General features: G+C 45.5%; 2 protein-coding genes across 11 annotated transcripts in view; both read right to left on the reverse strand.

Moving 5' to 3' along the window:
- LOC120036648 overlaps window positions 1–327 on the reverse strand; it is a 37,642-nt gene extending 37,315 nt beyond the window's left edge. For all 10 annotated transcript variants that reach the window (XM_038983028.1, XM_038983023.1, XM_038983027.1 and 7 more), the window contains exon 1: window positions 40–327. The gene's annotated coding sequence lies outside the window, so the exon portion shown is untranslated. The remainder of the gene's footprint in view (window positions 1–39) is intronic.
- LOC120036649 (vicilin-like seed storage protein At2g18540) lies at window positions 1–22,939 on the reverse strand. The gene is made up of 3 exons (XM_038983032.1): window positions 21,867–22,939; window positions 1,105–1,787; window positions 1–324 (listed from the first exon to the last, which is right to left on the reverse strand). The coding sequence occupies exons 1-3, from the start codon at window positions 21,877–21,879 to the stop codon at window positions 1–3; spliced, it is 1,020 nt and encodes a 339-aa protein (XP_038838960.1). The 5' UTR covers window positions 21,880–22,939.
- Window positions 22,940–23,507: the final 568 nt, after the last annotated feature.

Below are 23,507 nucleotides of genomic sequence, written 5' to 3' on the forward strand. Positions count from 1 at the left end.
CTAGGTGAGAAGTTCACTGTGTCTGTCTCCCTCACTCACCTGTGTCTCTGTGCTGCTGATGGAGTGATGGTCCTGGGCCTCTACCGGCTCCTCCTGCCTCTCCTGTTCAGCCTCCCCCTCCGCCTCTGCTCTGAGCTCTGGCTCCGGGGCCGCGATGGGGGCTTTCACCTGCACCTCTGTTGTGGACTGCTCCCCTGCTTTCTTTTTGCCCTTCCGCTTTTTCTTCTTTACCTCTTTATTCTCCTCGTTCTTCTTTACCTCTTTATTCGCCTCGTTCTTCTTCCCCTTCTCCTCCTCTTTATTTTCTTTCTCTTTCTTCTTCCCCTTTTGTGTTTTTTTCGTTGTCTTTTCCTCCCCTTTCTTCTTCTCCTCTTTCTTTGCTGCCCCTTCCTCCTCTTTCTTCTTCTCTGCTTTCTTTGCTGCCTCCTCCTCGTCTTTCTTCTTCTTCTCTGATTTGTTTGTTGCCTCTTCCTCCTCTTTCTTCTTCTTCTCTGCTTTCTTTGCTGCCTCTTCCTCCTCTTTCTTTGCTGCTTCTTCCTCCTCTTTCTTCTTCTTCTCTGCTTTCTTTGCTGCCTCTTCCTCCTCTTTCTTCGCTGCCTCTTCCTCCTCTTTCTTCTTCTTCTCTGCTTTCTTTGCTGCCTCTTCCTCCTCTTTCTTCTCCTCTGCTTTCTTTGCTGCCTCTCCCTCCTCTTTCTTCTTCTCCTCTTTCTTTGCTGCCTCTCCCTCCTTCTCTGCTTTCTTTGCTGCCTCTCCCTCCTCTTTCTTCTTCTTCTCCTCCTCTTTCTTTGCTGCCTCTTCCTCTTGATTCTGCTGCTCTGCCTCTTTCTTTGTTACCCCTTCCTCTTCTTTTTTCTTCTTCTCTGCTTTCTTTGCTGCCTCTTCCTCCTCTTTCTTCTTCGCTTTCCTTGCTGCTTCTTCCTCCTCTTTCTTCTTCTTCTCTGCTTTCTTTGCTGCCTCTTCCTCCTCTTTCTTTGCTGCCTCTTCCTCCTCTTTCTCCTTCTTCTCTGCTTTCTTTGCTGCCTCTTCCTCCTCTTTCTTCTTCTTCTCTGCTTTCTTTGCTGCCTCTTCCTCCTCTTTCTTCTTCTTCTCTGCTTTCTTTGCTGCCTCTTTCTCTTCTTTCTTCTTCTTCACTGCCTCTTTCTTTGCTGCTTCTTCCTCCTCTTTCTTCTTCTTCTTCTCTGCTTTCTTTGCTGCTTCTTCCTCCTCTTTCTTCTTCTCTGCTTTCTTTGCTGCTTCTTCCTCCTCTTTCTTCTTCTTCTTCTCTGCTTTCTTTGCTGCTTCTTCCTCCTCTTTCTTCTTCTCTGCTGCTTCTTCCTCCTCTTTCTTCTCCTCCCCCTTGGCCTGCTCTAACTTTTCCTCCTTTGTTCCAGCCTCTGCCTTCTCTTTCCTGTCCTTCTCCGCCTTCTCGACCTCGGCCCACTCTACGTCTGTGCACTGTGAGCGCCGCTTGAGGAAGGAGGAGAAGAGGCGTGAGAGGCCCCGGCTGGCTGAGGTGCGCTGGCGGGGCTTCACTAGCTGCTCCTCCTCAGTGGTGGTGGTGGTGGTGGGGAAGATGGGGCTCTCTGTGGAGCCAGGCTCTGAGGCCTGCTCCTGGGTCTTCTGGCTGGGCTTCTCCCCCTCTGGCTCCGCTGCTGCTGCCTCTGGGCTCTGCTTGTTCTCCAGTTGTATCTCTGCCTCTGAGCTCTGCTTGTTCTCCGGTTTTCTCTCTGCCTCTGCTACGCTGGGCTTCGGCTTGCCCTCTGTGTCCGCCTCACCCACCGCGCTAGCCTCTGTTGTCATGGTACACACTGCAGAACATGACATGGAGGAGTCAGCGATAGGAAAGAGAAAGCTTGTGTGTGTTGTCATGTTGGATGATGCACAGCAATATACACACAAGCAAGACATGATTATGGACAGTCAACAGTGATGCACTGGTGCCATTCTATAGCATGAGCTACTACTACGTTTTCTCAGACTGGAGTACTCGATCAAATATGCCACACACACACACTTTTTCATATGGAGTTATGAGTGTATCCCACTCCACAATGGCACCTCTTGTTGAAAGAGTGTGTGTTTATGTCTGTGAGGACCTCTTGAGAGACAGGCAGCTCACGACAGTGTGTGTCTTTCAGAGGCTCATTAGAAACACACACACAATGGAGTCTTTCTGCTCCGTAGCAGCCTGGAAGTCTATTAGTACAGCTCCAGTCAGTATCATCCTCAGCACTAACCCAACACAGCTCTTTCATCCGGCCGCTGTGGCCCTGCCGGCTTCATACGGTGGGCCAATATGTCCCAATGTAACATTGCATGACAATGCATCGCTAAATTGGTTTAGAAATTCAAAGGACATACCGGGCTTCTGAGAAGTAAATGGCCAGTTACTGTGTTCACTTTACTGTGTGAACTTGGCTTGCAGTTGTGAGGATGTCATTGAGAGTTGCAGCAGCATCAACGTACTTGTGTTAGATCATAGCAGTTCATCATCATATGTCTAGTAGCCCTCCATGCAGTGTTAAGAGAGATTGCATCTACTTAGCCCACTGTTAGCATCTAGGCTAGTCTGATGCTGCTAGTTGTTGTCATTGCTCAACATCTAGGCTAGTAGTTCATTATATGTCTAGGTCTGCCATACAGTGGGGGCAGGGAGACGCTTAGCTAGACAGGATGGCAGATCTTCCAGCTGCACACACACGGCTGTCCTTACCCCAGAGGGTGCCTGACACACACCACACACACACACACACACACACACACACACACACACACACACACACAGTGCTCCATCGTTATAGGGACAGCAGGGGTATGGGGAGGAGAGGAGGGGGGACCACAGAGACCAAATCCTCTTTAGTCCTCCCATTGTTTGTGTCTAGTGACCAATAACTGTGGTGCACTCTAACTAATCCAGCCCTTCCCCCACCGCAACAACCCCCCCATAGGCCTGTTCCCTAGGTCAACCCAAACACACACACACACTCACACACCGAGCAGCGTGGTGTACGCCTCAGTGCTCAGGATCTCCTCTGGGTCTTTTAATGTAGCGTAATCTCAATGGTAATAGTCAGGAAACAGACATGGTGTTAATGGACCAGATGAGACGGCTTGTGTCTGCTGCTGCCTCCTGCATTACTGCCTCCTGCATGACTGCCTCCTGCATGACTGCCTCCTGCATGACTGCCTCCTCCATTGTCTTCACTAGGTCACATCTAGATCCTCTGCTAAAGGCCAGGTGAGCAGCTCTGGTCCGGCTGCTAGTCTGGGGAAGTAACAGGGACTCTCACAACCACACTGTGTCCCAAATTGTACCCTGTCCACTATATACTGCACTACTTTTGACCAGGGCCCAACTACTTTTGACCAGTCAGGGCCATAGTGACCTGTCAAAAATAGAGCAATATATAGGAAATAACGGTAGTTCTGCCAATCTTGATCAAGCTGGTGCCCTTTTCAAAACACTTTTCCATAGTGCATAGAGGCCCTATCATTTCTCACGTCTATAATGTTCTACCTCCAGTAGGCCAGCTGACATCCCGATCATCATTACTACTGTATAAATCAACCATCATTACTACTGTATACATCAACCATCATTAGGCTAACTAGCTGCCAGAGATAAAGATTGCCCTGCAGAAATGGGTGAGCGGCGTGTTCAGCTGTTGGGTCAGGTGCACGTCAGATGCTCCGACCATCTGTGTCTGTCTCCCAAATGGCACCCTATTCCCTTCATAGTCCACTATGGCCCTGGTCAAAAGTAGTGCACCGTGTAGGGAATAGGGTGCCATTTGGGGTGCACCTATGACTAAAGAAAGGGAAGTGGGGTTTGAATAAGATGCTATAGGAAAGGAGTTAAGATGGCGCCGGAGAAGAAGACTGTCATTTTACGTGTTTCTATCCAATTGCGTTTTTGTTTGTTTCTTTGTGTTGTTTGTAACTTATTTTGTACATAATAGTGCTGCTACCGTCTCTTATGACCGAAAATAACTTCTGGACATCAGAACTGCGATTACTCACCACGAACCGGCAGAAGTATTTTTTTCCTTTAACGAGTCCGACGTGAATGACATACTGCTTTCCCGGGAACAGGCCCAAATCCCTGTCATTTGCGTGAAGAGAAGGCTGAGAAAAAGGGGCCGGAGGGCAGGGTGCCTTCTAAGAATTAGTAGGCGATCGAATAAACCCCTACTGCCTTCCATTCTGCTAGCAAACGTGCAATCTTTGGAAAATAAAATCGATGACCTACGCGGAAGATTAAACTACCAACGGGATATTCAGAACTGTAATGTCTTATGCTTCATGGAGTCGTGGCTGAACGACAACATTATCAACATACAGCTGGCTGGTTATACACTGCACCGGCAGGATAGAACAGCGACGTCTGGTAAGACAAGGGGCGGCGGACTATGTATTTTTGTAAATAACAGCTGGTTCACGATATCTAAGGAAGTCTCAAGGTTTTGCTTGCCTGAGGTAGAGTATCTCATGATAAGCTGTAGATCACACAATCTACCTAGAGAGTTTTCATCTGTATTTTTCGTAGCTGTCTACATAACACCACAGACTGCTGCTGGCACTAAGACCACAATAAATTAGCTGTATTCGCCATAAGCAAACCAGAAAACCAGAAAACTCCTAGTGAACGGGGACTTTAATACAGTGAAACTTAAATCTGTCTTTTTTATCAGCATGTTAAATGTGCAACCAGAGGGGGAAAAACTCTGGACCACCATTACTCCACACACAGAGATCCATACAAAGCTCTCCCTCGCCCCCCATTTGGCAAATCTGACCATAATTCTATCCTCCTGATTCCTGCTTACAAGCAGATGCTAAGCTACAGGACTGTTTTGCTAGCACAGACTGGAATATGTTCCGGGATTCCTCCGATGGCATTGAGGTGTACACCACATCAGTCATTGGTTTCATCAATAAGTGCATCGATGACGTCGCCCCCACAGTGACCGTACGTACATACCCCAACCAGAATCCATGGATTACAGGCAACATCCGCACTGAGCTAAAGGCTAGAGGAACGGGACTCTATAACCCGGAAGCTTATAAGAAATCCCGCTATGCCCTCCGACGAACCATCAAACATGCAAAGCGTCAATACAGGACTAAGATCGAATCGTACTACACCGGCTCTGACGCTCGTCGGATGTCGCAGGGCTTGCAAACCATTACAGACTACAAAGGGAAGCACAGCTGGGGGCTACCCAGTGACACGAGCCTACCAGATGAGTTAAACTACTTCTATGCTCGCTTCGAGGCAAATAACCCTTAAACATGCATGAGAGCACCAGCTCTAGACCCACCCCAATTTGCATACCGCCCCAACAGATCCACAGATGATGCAATCTCTTTTGCACTCCACACTGCACTTTCCCACCTGGACAAAAGGAACACCTATGTGAGAATGCTATTCATTGACTACATCTCAGCGTTCAACACCATAGTGCCCTCAAAGCTCATCACTAAGATAAGGATCCTGGGACTAAACACCTCCCTCTGCAACTGGATCCTGGACATCCTGACGGGCCACCCCCAAGTGGTAAGGGTAGGTAACAACACATCCGCCATGCTGATCCTCAACACAGGGGCCCCTCAGGGGTGCGTGCGCAGTCCCCTCCTGTACTCCCTGTTCACTCATGACTGCATGGCCAGGCACAACTCCAACACCATCATTAAGTTTGCCAATGACACAACAGTGGTAGGCCTGATCACCGACAACGACGAGACGGCCTATAGGGAGGAGGTTAGAGACCTGGCCATGTGGTGCCAGGACAACAACCTCTCTCTCCCTCAACGTGATCAAGACAAAGGAGATGATTGTGGACTACAGAAAAAAGAGGGCCGAGCACGCCCCCATTCTCATCGACGGGGCTGTAGTGGAGCAGGTTGAGAGCTTCAAGTTCCTTGGTGTCCACATCACCAACAAACTAACATGGTCCAAGCACACCAAGACAGTCGTGAAGAGGGCATGACAAAGCCTATTCCCCCTCAGGAGACTGAAAAGATTTGGCATGGGTCCTCAGATCTTCAAAAGGTTCTACAGCTGCACCATCGAGAGCATCCTGACTGGTTGCATCACTGCCTAGTATGGCAACTGCTCGGCCGCAAGGCACTACAGAGGGTAGTGTGTACAGCCCAGTACATCACTGGGGCCAAGCTTCCTGCCATCCAGGACCTCTATGCCAGGAGGTGTCAGAGGAAGGCCCTAAAAATTGTCAAAGACTCCAGCCACCCATGGTCATAGACTGTTCTCTCTGCTACCACACTGTAGGACAGGAAAGGGAAGAAGGGTTTGTTAAGATACTGTAGGACAGGAAACTGAAGGGGGATTGGATAAGATACTGTAGGACAGGAAAGGGAAGGGGGGTTGGATAAGATACTGTAGGACAGGAAAGGGAAGGGGGGTTGGATAAGATACTGTAGGACAGGAAAGGGAAGAGGGGTTGGATAAGATACTGTAGGACAGGAAAGGGAAGAGGGGTTGGATAAGATACTGTAGGACAGGAAAGAGGGGTTGGATAAGATACTGTAGGACAGGAAAGGGAAGAGGGGTTGGATAAGATACTGTAGGACAGGAAAGGGAAGAGGGGTTGGATAAGATACTGTAGGACAGGAAAGAGGGGTTGGATAAGATACTGTAGGACAGGAAAGGGAAGAGGGGTTGGATAAGATACTGTAGGACAGGAAAGGGAAGAGGGGTTGGATAAGATACTGTAGGACAGGAAGGGGAAGAGGGGTTGGATAAGATACTGTAGGACAGGAAAGGGAAGAGGGGTTGGATAAGATACTGTAGGACAGGAAAGGGAAGAGGGGTTGGATAAGATACTGTAGGACAGGAAAGGGAAGAGGGGTTGGATAAGATACTGTAGGACAGGAAAGGGAAGAGGGGTTGGATAAGATACTGTAGGACAGGAAAGGGAAGAAGGGTTGGATAAGATACTGTAGGACAGGAAAGGGAAGAGGGGTTGGATAAGATACTGTAGGACAGGAAGGGAAGATGGGTTGGATAAGATACTGTACGACAGGAAAGGGAAGAGGGGTTGGATAAGATACTGTAGGACAGGAAAGGGAAGAGGGGTTGGATAAGATACTGTAGGACAGGAAAGGGAAGAGGGGTTGGATAAGATACTGTAGGACAGGAAAGGGAAGAGGGGTTGGATAAGATACTGTAGGACAGGAAAGGGAAGAGGGGTTGGATAAGATACTGTAGGACAGGAAAGGGAAGAGGGGTTGGATAAGATACTGTAGGACAGGAAAGGGAAGAGGGGTTGGATAAGATACTGTACAACAGGGAAGGGAAGAGGGGTTGGATAAGATACTGTAGGACAGGGAAGGGAAGAGGGGTTGGATAAGATACTGTAGGACAGGAAGGGAAGAGGGGTTGGATAAGATACTGTACAACAGGAAAGGGAAGAGGGGTTGGATAAGATACTGTAGGACAGGAAAGGGAAGAGGGGTTGGATAAGATACTGTAGGACAGGAAAGGGAAGAGGGGTTGGATAAGATACTGTAGGACAGGAAAGGGAAGAGGGGTTGGATAAGATACTGTAGGACAGGGAAGGGGGATTGGATAAGATACTGTAGGACAGGAAAGGGAAGAGGGGTTGGATAAAATACTGTACAACAGGAAAGGGAAGGGGGGTTGGATAAGATACTGTACAACAGGAAAGGGAAGAGGGGTTGGATAAGATACTGTAGGACAGGAAAGGGAAGGGGGGTTGGATAAGATACTGTACAACAGGAAAGGGAAGAGGGGTTGGATAAGATACTGTAGGACAGGAAAGGGAAGAGGGGTTGGATAAGATACTGTACAACAGGAAAGGGAAGAGGGGTTGGATAAGATACTGTAGGACAGGAAAGAGGGGTTGGATAAGATACTGTAGGACAGGAAAGGGAAGAGGGGTTGGATAAGATACTGTAGGACAGGAAAGAGGGGTTGGATAAGATACTGTAGGACAGGAAAGGGAAGAGGGGTTGGATAAGATACTGTAGGACAGGAAAGAGGGGTTGGATAAGATACTGTAGGACAGGAAAGGGAAGAGGGGTTGGATAAGATACTGTAGGACAGGAAAGGGAAGAGGGGTTGGATAAGATACTGTAGGACAGGAAAGAGGGGTTGGATAAGATACTGTAGGACAGGAAAGGGAAGAGGGGTTGGATAAGATACTGTAGGACAGGAAAGGGAAGAGGGGTTGGATAAGATACTGTAGGACAGGAAAGGGAAGAGGGGTTGGATAAGATACTGTAGGACAGGAAAGGGAAGAGGGGTTGGATAAGATACTGTAGGACAGGAAAGGGAAGAGGGGTTGGATAAGATACTGTACAACAGGAAAGGGAAGAGGGGTTGGATAAGATACTGTAGGACAGGAAAGGGAAGAGGGGTTGGATAAGATACTGTACAACAGGAAAGGGAAGAGGGGTTGGATAAGATACTGTAGGACAGGAAAGGGAAGAGGGGTTGGATAAGATACTGTAGGACAGGAAAGGGAAGAGGGGTTGGATAAGATACTGTAGGACAGGAAAGGGAAGAGGGGTTGGATAAGATACTGTAGGACAGGAAAGGGAAGAGGGGTTGGATAAGATACTGTAGGACAGGAAAGGGAAGAGGGGTTGGATAAGATACTGTAGGACAGGGAAGGGAAGAGGGGTTGGATAAGATACTGTACAACAGGAAAGGGAAGAGGGGTTGGATAAGATACTGTAGGACAGGAAAGGGAAGAGGGGTTGGATAAGATACTGTACAACAGGAAAGGGAAGAGGGGTTGGATAAGATACTGTAGGACAGGAAAGGGAAGAGGGGTTGGATAAGATACTGTAGGACATGGAAGGGAAGAGGGGTTGGATAAGATACTGTACAACAGGAAAGGGAAGAGGGGTTGGATAAGATACTGTAGGACAGGAAAGGGAAGAGGGGTTGGATAAGATACTGTACAACAGGAAAGGGAAGAGGGGTTGGATAAGATACTGTAGGACAGGGAAGGGAAGAGGGGTTGGATAAGATACTGTACAACAGGAAAGGGAAGAGGGGTTGGATAAGATACTGTAGGACAGGAAAGGGAAGAGGGGTTGGATAAGATACTGTACAACAGGAAAGGGAAGAGGGGTTGGATAAGATACTGTAGGACAGGAAAGGGAAGAGGGGTTGGATAAGATACTGTACAACAGGAAAGGGAAGAGGGGTTGGATAAGATACTGTAGGACAGGAAAGGGAAGAGGGGTTGGATAAGATACTGTAGGACAGGAAAGGGAAGAGGGGTTGGATAAGATACTGTACAACAGGAAAGGGAAGAGGGGTTGGATAAGATACTGTAGGACAGGGAAGGGAAGGGGGGTTGGATAAGATACTGTACAACAGGAAAGGGAAGAGGGGTTGGATAAGATACTGTAGGACAGGAAAGGGAAGAGGGGTTGGATAAGATACTGTAGGACAGGAAAGGGAAGGGGGGTTGGATAAGATACTGTAGGACAGGAAAGGGAAGAGGGGTTGGATAAGATACTGTAGGACAGGAAAGGGAAGAGGGGTTGGATAAGATACTGTAGGACAGGAAAGGGAAGAGGGGTTGGATAAGATACTGTAGGACAGGAAAGGGAAGAGGGGTTGGATAAGATACTGTAGGACAGGAAAGGGAAGAGGGGTTGGATAAGATACTGTAGGACAGGAAAGGGAAGAGGGGTTGGATAAGATACTGTAGGACAGGAAAGGGAAGAGGGGTTGGATAAGATACTGTAGGACAGGAAAGGGAAGAGGGGTTGGATAAGATACCGTAGGACAGGAAAGGGAAGGGGGGTTGGATAAGATACTGTAGGACAGGAAAGGGAAGAGGGGTTGGATAAGATACTGTAGGACAGGAAAGGGAAGAGGGGTTGGATAAGATACCGTAGGACAGGAAAGGGAAGGGGGGTTGGATAAGATACTGTAGGACAGGGAAGCTATGATCCCTTATTGATGTCACTTGTTAAATCCACTTCAAAATCAGTGAGACGTGTGTATGTGTGCTATGCAGAGGATGAAATGGCAAGACAAAAACTGTAAGTGCCTTTGAACGGGGTATGGTAGTAGGTGCCAGGCACTCTGGTTTGAGTCAAGAACTGCAACGCTGCTGTTTTTTGTTTTTTTTACACTCAACAGTTTCCCGTGTGTATCAAGAATGGTCCACCACCCAAAGGACATCCAGCCTACTTGACAACTGTGGGAAGCATTGGAGTCAACATGGGTGTGTGCAACTGTGTGTGTCGAGCAGAGCTTGTGGAGAAGGGGTATAAGAGCTGCAGGTTCTCAGGATGTTGTAGACTCATTAGGATATCTCATGTCACTGACTGCAGTGCACACACACGCATTCACTCACAATGTCGCTCTCACTCAGACGTAGACACACACACACAACACTAAGCAGTGTAATCTAATCGGTGGTATCAGGCCGAGGACATTCCTTCATTCATAGTTGGTGTGAATCTGAGTAGCAGCCATCCCCATGTCAACCACATCCCTCAGCACCAACACTAATACCGCCGGTCCTTAAGCACATTGGATCATATTTGCCCTACAGGGGAACTGAGGAACAGAAACATGTGTGGTAGGTGCTGAGAGTGAGTTTAGTGAGTGGGATTTAGCCTGGAGTTTAGTGTTAATCAGGCTCCAAGTGAGATTATCTCCCTCCCTCCCTCTCCATCTTTCTATTCTCTCTCCCCCATCTCCTCTATCTTTTCCCCCTTCTTCACTCTCTCCCTTCTCTCCTTCTGTTCTCGCACTCTCTCTTTATCTCCTCTCTCTCAGAGGAGATCTGGCAGGTTGTGATCAGCTGTGCTGATTCATGGTTTATGCTAAGTCCCTCCCACCTATTAGCCCCTCCCACCTGGCCGAAAGTCAAAATTAAAGGAAATAAATGCCAAAGATATCCGTAAACACATGCGCTTGCACAGCGGTACACAGGCAGGCTCACACATGCCCACGCACAAACACATTTACAAACAAACATGCATCCTATCACATGCCCACACAGATACTCACCGATTCACGGCTGCAGTCATTCACATAGACATACACACACACAAAAATGGAATATGCTAATTGTTTCAAAAGAACATTCACAATGCTCTCAGCAGCGTTGATATAGAAACCTCTAACACTAACCCATTGATTTAAAACAAAAAAGCAGTGCAAAGGGCTTTACACTGGTTAGTTCTTAAACTGAATGAAACTCTCAGCTATAATGGGTATTGTCCATGTAGGTCTGTTGGTCTTCTAGTGTGTAACTTTATCTCCAGCTCTCTGTTTCAACCTAATCAATACCCCTACCGATGGTTCTGATGTTGGAACTTGAACCGCTTGGGGACCAGGATGAATGGAGTCATCCCATTGATCCACTGTGGTTGGGCTGAAGGAGTCATCCCATTGATCGACTGTGGTTGGGCTGAAGGAGTCATTCCATTGATCCACTGTGGTTGGGCTGAAGGAGTCATCCCCTTGATCCACTGTGGTTGGGCTGAAGGAGTCATCCCATTGATCGACTGTGGTTGGGCTGAAGGAGTCATCCCATTGATCCACTGTGGTTGGGCTGAAGGAGTCATCCCATTGATCGACTGTGGTTGGGCTGAAGGAGTCATCCCATTGATCCACTGTGGTTGGGCTGAAGGAGTCATCCCATTGATCGACTGTGGTTGGGCTGAAGGAGTCATCCCCTTGATCCACTGTGGTTGGGCTGAAGGAGTCATCCCATTGATCCACTGTGGTTGGGCTGAATAAGTCATCCCATTGATCCACTGTGGTTGGGCTGAAGGAGTCATCCCATTGATCCACTGTGGTTGGGCTGAAGGAGTCATCCCATTGATCCACTGTGGTTGGGCTGAAGGAGTCATCCCATTGATCGACTGTGGTTGGGCTGAAGGAGTCATCCCATTGATCCACTGTGGTTGGGCTGAAGGAGTCATCCCATTGATCCACTGTGGTTGGGCTGAAGGAGTCATCCCATTGATCCACTGTGGTTGGGCTGAAGGAGCAGACCAAGCCTACACTTACATTTAATCCAGTTTAAACCGGACTTCAGCCAAAGCCAATTGATTGAAGGTGAAATCTGTATATTAGTGGAACATTATTGCAGAAGTGTTCATGTCTGTGTGTCTTATGTTACCGGAGAGAATTCATATTTGTAAATGAATAGTTTCCATGACGTGTCTGTCAATAGGGCGACAGGTAGCAGGCAGTTAAAGTGTTGGGTAGTAAGCAAAAGGTTGCTGGTTTGAATACCCGAGCGGACAAGGTGAAAAATTTGTCGATGTGCCCTTGAGCAAGGCACTTAACCCTAATTAGCTCCCTGTAAAACAACACATTTCACTGCACCTTTCCAGGTTTATGTGACAATACAACATTTTATTTTTTATATACTGTAATTGTCAATGGATAATATCGATGTGTTTGTCAATAATACATCATTGTAAATGTAAAGTATCGATGACATGTCTGTCTATGATCGTGCCTATAACTACAGTATCTAGACATGCTGTGGATATACAATACAAGTTCACAGTCCACTCCAGTCACATTTGGAATAAAGACATACAGTGGCAAGAAAAAGTATGTGAACCCTTTGGAAATACCTGAATTTCTGCATAAATTGGTTACAAAATGTGATCTGATCATCTACGTCACAACAATAGACAAATACAGTCTGCTTAAACTAATAAAACACAAAGAATTATACGTTGTCATGTCTTTATTGAACACACTGTGTAAACATTCAAACATTTTCTGTAGTTGCGGATCAGAACTGCACAACGGTGAGGATGAATTTTGGAACATTCCTCTTTATAAAACTGTTTCAGTTCAGCAATATTCTTGGGATGTCTGGTGTGAACTGCTCTCGAGGTCATGCCACAGCATCTCAAATCAGGTTGAGGTCAGGACTCTGACTGGGCCACTCCAAAAGGCGTATTTTCTTCTATTGAAGCCATTCTGTTGTTGATTTACTTCTGTGTTTTGGGTCATTGTCCTGTGGCATCAGCCAACTTCTGATTCAATTGGACGACAGATAGCCTAACATTCTCCTGCAAAGTGTCTTGATAAACTTGGGAATTCATTTTTCTGTCGATGATAGCAAGCTGTCCAGGCCCTGAGGCAGCAAAGCAGCCCCAAACAATGATGCTCCCTCCAATGTTTTTTTGGACAGCAGTGGCTTCTTCTGTGGTGTCCTCCCATGAACACCATTCTTGTTCAGTGTTTTACATATCGTAGACTCGTCAACAGAGATGTTAGCATGTTCCAGAGATTTCTGTAAGTCTTTAGCTGACACTAGGATTCTTCTTAACATCATTGAGCAATCTGCGCTGTTCCCTTGCAGTCACCTTTGCAGGACGGCCACTCCTAGGGAGTAGCAACAGTGCTGAACTTTCTCCATTTATAGACAATTTTTCTTACCGTGGACTGATGAACAGCAAGGCTTTTAGAGATACTTTTGTAACCCATTCCAGCTTTATGCAAGTCAACAATTCTTAATCTTAGGTCTTCTGAGATCTCTTTTGTTTGAGGCTTGGTTCACATCAGGCAATGCTTCTTGTGAATAGCAAACTCACATTATGTGAGTGTTTTTTATAGAAGGCAGCTCTAACCAACATCTCCAATCTCGTCTCATTGATTGGACTCCAGGTTAGCTTTTGGAGAAGTCATTAGCCTAGGGGTTCACATACTTTTCCCAACCTACACTGTGAATGTTTAAATTGTGTATTCAATATAGACAAGAAAAATACAATAATTTGTGTGTTATTAATTTAAGAACACTGTGTTTGTCTATTGTTGTGACTTAGACGAAGATCAGATCAAATTAAATTACCAATTTATGCAGAAATCCAGGTAATTCCAAAGGGTTCACATACTTTTTTCTTGCCACTGTACAACTGGAAACTCTAGATCTTATCAGAGAAAAAAAACATCACTCTTAAAAAACAGAGCAATTGACTTCGTATCTTGTACAGTGTGCAGAGTATTGGCCCTTGGCACTAGGCTTGGGCGTTAGACTGTATACACCGTATACCAGGGTATTCAGAAATAGCCACGGGATGGTTTTTCAATACCTCTTTGAAGTTTTAATATTGGTGGCTACTTTAAGTAGATACCTGCAGTCAACTTGTGCAATGCGTTAGGAGATAAAGCAGCTCGCGTTCTTCATTTCACCTGTCACATTATGAAGCTCACCGTAGTTCCCCAGAACACTTGAGACAGTCACCTGTTTGTTGTAAATAGCACAACGGGGAAAAAGCGGGAGTAGGTGAGTCCAGCTGTGTATTGACAGGGGTTGCGTTTTATATTGAAAGTCAAGTCTTTTTTTGCTTCAATAGAGTGATCAGGGACATGCAACTATAATTTTCTTTCACAGAAAATAAATTAGTGCAACACATTCAGCAGAAAATAGCTTCATTTTCATCATCAGACAACACAAGTGCAACGCTATTTGGCTGGCAGCCACACAAGTAAATGAGCTTACAATGAAAAAGTCAAATCCCTTTGAATGAGTTATTTACTTGCGTTTTTTTCTCCTCTCTGTTCTCAGCCCGTCTCCTCCTATCCCCTCTTCTCTGAGCAGGCATGCCGTTGCCCTAGCGACTCCAGACTCCTCACAGACACAGCATGTAGCCTACACATGCTGCTCCAGAGCCTGTACTGTTCTTCCTTCAGACAAGCATGTGTCAAAACTTTGTTCATTTGCACAATGTCTCTCGTTCACATTTGCTTGTAAATGTACAAACTCACCAAAAATGCCATTCGGTAGCTCCTACCTATATATGTATAACTTTATGAGCTGGATTGACTGTCTTTGCAATTTGTTTATTTTCATTTCTGCATTTTAGCATATTTAGCTAGCAGCCTCCATAGAAATTAGCTTTCACTAGTGCTAATTGTGTTAGCATTCTGGTAATAGAAGCCCAATAGGTTTGTTTTGGCGTCCCCTTATGTACTAAACCAGTAATACCATAAATCCCAGGACGACAGAAGGAAGGTATGACGACATGAAAATCTAGATAGTGCCCAACCCTACTTGGCACTGTACAGTGTACAAACAACACAGCAGTAATTTACTAAACTTAATGCAACGTCACTCTTTCTCCTTCCTAACTCTTCTTCACCAGTCCACTCTCACTAATACACTAAAACTTTCTCTCACACACACTTGCTCTCTCTCAGATCTCCCTCTCTTTCAGGTCTCTCTCTCAGATCTCCCTCTCTTTCAGGTCTCTCTCTCAGATCTCCCTCTCTTTCAGGTCTCTCTCTCAGATCTCCCTCTCTTTCAGGTCTCTCTCTCAGATCTCCCTCTCTCTCAGATCTCCCTCTCTTTCAGGTCTCTCTCTCTGATCTCCCTCTCTTTCAGGTCTCTCTCTCAGATCTCCCTCTCTTTCAGGTCTCTCTCTCAGATCTCCCTCTCTTTCAGGTCTCTCTCTCAGATCTCCCTCTCTTTCAGGTCTCTCTCTCAGATCTCCCTCTCAGATCTCCCTCTCAGATCTCCCTCTCTTTCAGGTCTCTCTCTCAGATCTCCCTCTCTTTCAGGTCTCTCTCTCAGATCTCCCTCTCTTTCAGGTCTCTCTCTCAGTGTTCTCTTGCCCCTCCCACATCATGTTTTCATCCCTTCATAACAGATTATCTTGCTATATATATATATCCCAGCAGTATCAATGGAGGATGGGCTTACTGGATGAGTTCCCCTTAAGAGTGTTACAGGCAGCAGCAGCAGATACACATTACTGTACTCAGGCTAGCCTCCTGGCTCCTGCAGAGATGAATTCATACTTAACACACCGAAGAACGAATCATGTCAATCACATTTAAACCAAAAGCGTCTCAAATAACTGACAGCATGAACGATAACAGAGCAGAGGTCTTCTCAGACAGTTGTGTTCTGAAAGACAATTGTCGGCAGAGAACAACATGGTGGATGGTGGTGTATTGGCTACTGTGTTAAAACAAAAGACACTAAGGTTGTGGGACACTTTCCTAGACAGAATAAACCTATTAGTCTGTTCTTGTCATTTTAGCAACAAGGCCAGGCTCAATATTTTACAACTACAGGAAAAATGGAGTAAAGTTTCAAAGTCTTTAGTCTGATATTTTTTTTCACATAGTTATGTCAAGTGCAATGGTAAGGTGTGATGATTATCGGCATGGCCAGGACGGCTTCTGAGCTCTACGTAGGACGTTTTCCTGTCCGTGTTTTTGTGTTGAAAATCTGCACACACAAAAGCCATTTAACTTCTCATTAAGAGATTGATAGTAGGCTAGTGATGGCCAATGGGATGAATGACTATTGAGCACAGTTAACCTACAGTAGGAGATCGCTCCATCTTGCTAAAGAAAAGTCAAAGGAAGAAAAGGAACCAGAAGTGTTTGTAACATTGTAATATTTGAATGAATTCATGTCCCCATTGTCCTGATTTTAATCGAAAAACACTGCACAACAAATAGCCATCTAAAAATGTTAGGAAATTGTATTCAATCATTGTAAGAAAAATGTTGAATTAGGTCGAGTTATTTATTTCACATTCATTGGGCCACAAACAAATGCCACACGATTCGGATAAAAGACCCTGGAGCAGTGAGCGGCCAGGCAAATGAAATACCCTGGCGTGCCCACTCTAATCATCATGACCATTCATTCACTTGTTTTTCACTGAAGATATTGGAATTTGGAGGTGGTCCAAACGCAGATCTCTTTCCACTTTTACAAAACATTGATTTATTTAAGGTGTGATTTTTTTTACACTATCTCCCGTGTGCGCGTCAGCTACACCGCGATGCCTATAGCGCAGGCATTTAAATCTTAGTATGAAAATGGCGCCGAATGTAGAAAACAAATAAACACCAACTCTAAATCCTATCAGCCGCCAGAAATATATTCAAAAATGCGCTTACCTAAAATAGAAATACCATCAATGAAGAACTATAATTAGTTAAATCCAACGCAAGCGAATATTCCGTACATCCAGTGAAATTACAATAATGAAGTTACAACGTTGCAGAAACCGGACGCATGCTTTGTTGTGCTGTAGATGCTTATCCGCGCTAGTAAAGGGGTGGAGTCACCATACTGAAGTATCGGACTTTGTTAACCGTATGCACCAATTGAACACGGCTAAATTCTAGATTAACCAATGGGAAATGGGGGAGATGTTGAAAGCGTGATAAGAACCCTATGGTCCATTTCGATAACGATGTTTGAATTGAGTGCTTCATAATTCATCACCAAATTCTCTGAAATGATCCTGAGAGTTTGGTCCAACACCTATGACAGGATGAAGCGCCGACACAATAACCTATTCTATTTCTCGGGTTTTTCTTATCTATATTATTTTATTACTGCATTGTTGGGAAAGAGCTCGTAAATAAGTATTTACTGTTTTACACCTGCTGTATCCTGTGCACGTGACAAATAAACTTTGAAACGTGAAACTACAGACGATTGAAATAGACTTAGAGCCCAAGCATAAAGAAATGATTTATCATGGTCCTACAAAAAATATGAATGCAAAGTTATGCTAATTCGAGAGCTAGTCTCCATCACTCACTCAATTATTTCCCATTAATGAACAACAATTCATTGTAACACCATATAACGAATAGCCTATAGTGCTCCGGAGTGGCGCAGCGGTCTGAGGCGTCACTACAGACCCTGGTTCGATCCCAGGCTGAATCACAACCGGCCGCGATCGGGAGTCCCATAGGGCGGCGCACAATTGGCCCAACCTCGTCCGGGTTAAGGGAGGGTTTGGCCCGGGGGGTAGGCCTTAATTGTAAATAAGAATTTGTTCTTAACTGACTTGCCTAGTTAAATAAATAAAAGGCCTATAGCGATAATTCATCAGCAGTATCCTCCCAGCCTCTCACTTCTCAATTAATCACCTTATTTTAATTTGCAGTAAATCAATTACACTACCAGCACATGTATCCACCGTCCTACCACTAGGCAGGGCTGGCCAATGAATGAGCCGTCCTAGGTTCGTGCTGTGTCATTAGGCACAGCACGTAGCCCAAGAACAGGAGGGAGGCAGATAGAGAAGCATCAGGAGAACTGGTCTACACTGCACAACCCTCCATCCAAGCCCTTTTCAGGCAGCGCCCCAGCACTTTTCTTTATGCTGTAGGCTACCATGCTGTGTGAGTCACCCCCTAGAACTCCCTCTGCTATTGGCTACCATGCTGTGTGAGGGAGTTGCCCCCTAGAACTCCCTCTGCTATTGGCTACCATGCTGTGTGAGGGGGTCGCCCCCTAGAACTCCCTCTGCTGTAGGCAACCATGCTGTGTGAGGGAGTCGCCCCCTAGAACTCCCTCTGCTATTGGCTACCATGCTGTGTGAGGGAGTCGCCCCCTAGAACTCCCTCTGCTATTGGCTACCATGCTGTGTGAGGGAGTCACCCATTAGAACTCCCTCTGCTATTGGCTACCATGCTGTGTGAGACAGAGACACATAGGATCTCCCTCCAACCAATCCTCAGAAGGGTCTCCCCATTTTCAAGTGTAATGGGCCAGCACTGCTCATTTTATGTAGTGCCCCCCTGCTACACACACACAGACTCTCTTTATTGGGGATGACATGGTCCCCAGCCATCTGCCTGACCCCATTAGTGCCATACGGCTCATGGAGAGGCTGGGGTTGGGGAGGCAGGGGGAGTGGGAGGGGTAGTCGGGTTCAATATTCTCTAAACAACCCATAGAGGGAAAGAGTACAGGGTACAGGTTTTTGTTTTATATATATATATATTATTTAACCTTTATTTAGCTAGGCAAGTCAGTTAAGAACAAATTCTTATTTACAATGACGGCCTACCCCGACCAAACCCGGACGACGCTGTGCGCCGCCCTATGGGACTCCCAATCACGGCCGGATGTGATGCAGCCTGGATTCGAGTTAGGGTACAGGATACAGGGTTAGCGTACAGGGTACAGAGTACATGGTTAGGGTACAGGGTACATGGTTAGGATACATGGTTAGGGTACAGGGTACAGAGTACATGGTTAGGATACAGGGTTAGGGTACAGGGTACATGGTTAGGGTACATGGTTAGGGTACATGGTACAGAGTACATGGTTAGGGTACAGGATTAGGGTACAGGGTTAGGGTACAGAGTACAGGATTAGGGTACAGGGTTAGGGTACAGAGTACAGGGTTAGGGTACAGAGAACATGGTACATGGTTAGGGTACAGGTTTAGGGCACAGGGTTAGCATACAGGGTACAGAGTACATGGTTAGGGTACAGGGTTAGCGTACAGGGTACAGAGTACATGGTTAGGGTACAGAGTACATGGTACAGGGTACATGGTTAGGGTACATGGTTAGGGTACAGGGTTAGCGTACAGGGTACAGAGTACATGGTTAGGGTACATGGTTAGGGTACAGAGTACATGGTCAGGGTACAGGGTTAGCCACTGTCACCTTTGTCTCTCCAGACCAACTTCATGTGGCATGAGATCACAGACGACTGTCAAACTGGGCCATGGCATCTGGAAATACTACAGGTCTGTTCCTGTTTTTACAGTATTGAGATTGACCAAATATGGAGCAAATCAGTTTCTGTATCTATCATTATAACGTTACTGACCTCAAGTGCAGAGCTGGAAACAAGGGGGAACGTTGAAATGGCATTAACAAGCCTCTGGTGTAAATACGGATACAGTATACAAGAATATTGTTATTTTTTACTCTGATGTCGTACTGTAACATAATCCAAAAGAATTACTGGACATGGTCACAACATGACAGCAGACAAGGGCAGAAGGAATGTAGACAGACAGATAGGTGTGTTTTACTACACACACCCCTCCCTCCACCCTCCAGTTGCCTAGAAACCCCTCCCTTCCCCTCTCCCTAATGCAGGGAGCAGGTGCTGGGCTGGACCCCAGAGAGATGAGGAGAGGGGAGGGCACCACTCATAGATGCACCCTCCCCAGAGACTCTGACAGACACAGACACAGACAGCCAAGACACAAAACCTCTCACTCTAAGAAAGTCAGTAACACACACACACACACACACACACACACACACACACACACACACACACACACACACACACACACACACACACACACACACACACACACACACACACACACACACACACACACACACACACACAACTTTAGTTGGGCACATGGAGTGTGTTTATTTCTCTCTCGTCTTCATCCCTCTCTTTGGCTCCATCACTGATTACATAACGGCCCCTATACACCTCCCTCCCTCCCCCCTTCCGACTCCTCTCCCGTTGCCTTCCTTCCTCTGTTCTGTTAGCTACTGCATCATGGGTAGAGACATCTCACACCTTGTTTTGCATCACACAATATATCTATAATACGTAAAACAATATTTGCAGCTGTGAACATCTGGTATTAATAAAATAATGCCAGTCGGCAAATATAGTACTGTCTGTAGCATGATTTAGGAGACTTAGTTTGTGGTTGGAGATCTAAGCTCTAGAAGCACTAAGGGCATGGATGGATGGTAGGCTAACCGCACATTAATATTCATAGTGCACCATTATAGTATCAAGTATTTATGAAGCAGGAATGTTCCATGTTTCTGCACTATTCTCCCAGTAGATAGCATACTATAGGAGCAGTAACTGTGTTGCCCCTCCCCCTCATGCCCAGTTTGGATGCTTCAGGGAGACGTGCTAGTCTAGTTGCACAACATCAGGGTCATCCTGTTCAGTAGGAACCAATGAGAGAAAAACATTTGAAAGGGGGGAAAAGGAAAATAAATTGTTATTGAACAAGCTCAGGTAGTATCTGCTCTGTTTCAGTAAGTTTTCTCCCGTTTCACACCCACTGAACGCACCCGAGGTTTTCTTACAGAGCTAAACATTTAATACAGACAAGTGAGATGACTGTGAAAATAGCCACGCCAATTAGAACGTCTGCCCTGTCTGCATCACTGAGATCAGAGGGTTTCTAAAAGCTTGGTGATGATGCACGCTCTCAGATTCAACAGCAGTCAAAGACACGGGCCTGTGTCAAGGCATTGCTCCATCTATTATGAAACAGCTTGATCCACTTTATAGGCATTACGAAGCTATGTGCACCACAGCCTTTGTGTTAATATCTGCTCATGTTCTTACACTATTCAGTGTTCATCCTCCTGTATCTGTGCCAGTAGAATCATCCCTGAGTTTGTGCTTCCACCTGGAGGCTAAAGAGACAACTACAGTTCTTGGCTCAACCTCCACATACAGAAAGCTTTCCCCAAGAGTATTCGTGACAGGATTGTCTTTGAAAGTGGTGTTGGCCTTCTTCAGCAGAAATGCTCCATTGCAGGTTATGTTCTGGTCAGTTATATGTGATAGTTATTACTACTCTAGAACACAGTTATTCAGATGAAACCCACGTTAGATAAAGACCAACATTCTGGCACGTTGTGTGCTAACAGCACCAGTTGAGTCATAGGGGAAACCCATAGAGGGGAACACTTTTCCCCATTACGCCACGATGCCGCAATGCATGTTGGGACGGCAAGTGTTTGGGAGAGATAAAGACGCCAGAAGGTCTCAGCCAGACGTGATGCCACCACTCCCTACTTCAGCCTGGGTGAGCAGCACCAAAGCGCAGGCATGCCAGAAGACATACTCACACATCAGATCAGTTGTAGCAAACTGGCTCAAATTAAGATCCTACATATGTAGCTCTATGCTTGGTGGGATTAGAGCTCAAATATTCAAACAAGGGGATATTGTATTTCTGACTCCCATAGACCAAAATACAGGCCCTTCAGTCATGTTCCTGTCTGCCTACAAGTAAAATATTTAGCACATGATGTTAAATAAACACATGAAACAGCCTACTCCAATGATTCTAAAGAGCAGCTTTTAGCAGTACTGAAAATAGAATTGGATACTCACCAAACATCAGCATGGAAACACAGGAGACATCTCAGACAGGACGAGGTACAGGGATCCACTCCAGACGAGTGAGAGAAAGGAATAGCATCAGTAAAATAGATCAGGAAGGGTTGAAATATATATATTATAGCTCCCTATTCCATGTGCACTACCAGAGCTATGGGCCCTGGTCAAAAGTAGTAAATATATAGATTATAGCTCCCTATTCCCTGTGCACTACCAGAGCTATGGGCCCTGGTCAAAAGTAGTAAATATATAGATTATAGCTCCCTATTCCCTGTGCACTACCAGAGCTATGGGCCCTGGTCAAAAGTAGTAAATATATATATTATAGCTCCCTATTCCCTGTGCACTACCAGAGCTATGGGCCCTGGTCAAAAGTAGTAACTATATAGATTATAGCTCCCTATTCCCTGTGCACTACCAGAGCTATGGGCCCTGGTCAAAAGTAGTAAATATATAGATTATAGCTCCCTATTCCCTGTGCACTACCAGAGCTATGGGCCCTGGTCAAAAGTAGTAAATATATAGATTATAGCTCCCTATTCCCTGTGCACTACCAGAGCTATGGGCCCTGGTCAAAAGTAGTAAATATATATATTATAGCTCCCTATTCCCTGTGCACTACCAGAGCTATGGGCCCTGGTCAAAAGTAGTAACTATATAGATTATAGCTCCCTATTCCCTGTGCACTACCAGAGCTATGGGCCCTGGTCAAAAGTAGTAAATATATAGATTATAGCTCCCTATTCCCTGTGCACTACCAGAGCTATGGGCCTTGGTCAAAAGTAGTACATATATAGATTATAGCTCCCTATTCCCTGTGCACTACCAGAGCTATGGGCCCTGGTCAAAAGTAGTAACTATATAGGGAATAAGGTGCAATTTGGGACATATTCGGCATATTCCTTCCCCGTGAATTCTATTTCACAAATGTTCACAATTTTATGTATGAAATACATATAATGTTACAAAACTGGCCATCTTGCATTGCATAGTTGTATTGGTCATCTTTTCTCTGTGAAACTACAGTGCCGTCAGAAAGTATTCACACCCCTGGACTTTTCACATTCTGTTGTGTTACAAAGTGGGATTCTTTTTTTTTTCTTTTTCTTTTTTACCTTTATTTAACTAGGCAAGTCAGTTAAGAACAAATTCTTATTTTACAATGACGGCCTTAAAATGTATTTAATTGTCATTTTTCCCCGACGATCTAAACAAAATACTCTGTAATGTCAAAGTGGAAGAAAAATTCTGACATTTGTAACAAATTAATGAAAAATAAAACACTAATATATCTTGATTTGATAAGTATTCACCCCCTGAGTCAATACATGTTAGAATCACCTTTGGTAATGATTACAACAATCATTACAACAAACGATTACAGTCTTCCTGGATAAGTCTCTAAGAGCTTTCCACACCTGGATTATGCAACATTTGCCCATTATTATTTTCAAAATTCATCAAGCTCTGTCAAATTGGTTGTTGATCATTGCTAGACAACCATTTCCAGGTCTTGCCATAGATTTTCAAGCAGATTTAAGTCAGAACTGTAACTCGGCCACTCAGGAACATTCACTGTCTTCTTAAGCCACTTCAGTGTAAATTTGGCCTTGTGTTTTAGGTTATTGTCCTGCT

This window comes from Salvelinus namaycush, unplaced genomic scaffold, assembly GCF_016432855.1.
Source record: "Salvelinus namaycush isolate Seneca unplaced genomic scaffold, SaNama_1.0 Scaffold141, whole genome shotgun sequence".
In the NCBI taxonomy this organism is placed as follows: domain Eukaryota; kingdom Metazoa; phylum Chordata; class Actinopteri; order Salmoniformes; family Salmonidae; genus Salvelinus; species Salvelinus namaycush.

Coding starts and splice junctions, on each gene's coding strand:
- LOC120036649 (XM_038983032.1), bottom strand. Junction 325..1,104: donor AGAAGAAAGAAGAGAAAGAG/GCAGCAAAGAAA, acceptor AAAACACAAAAG/GGGAAGAAGAAAGAGAAAGA.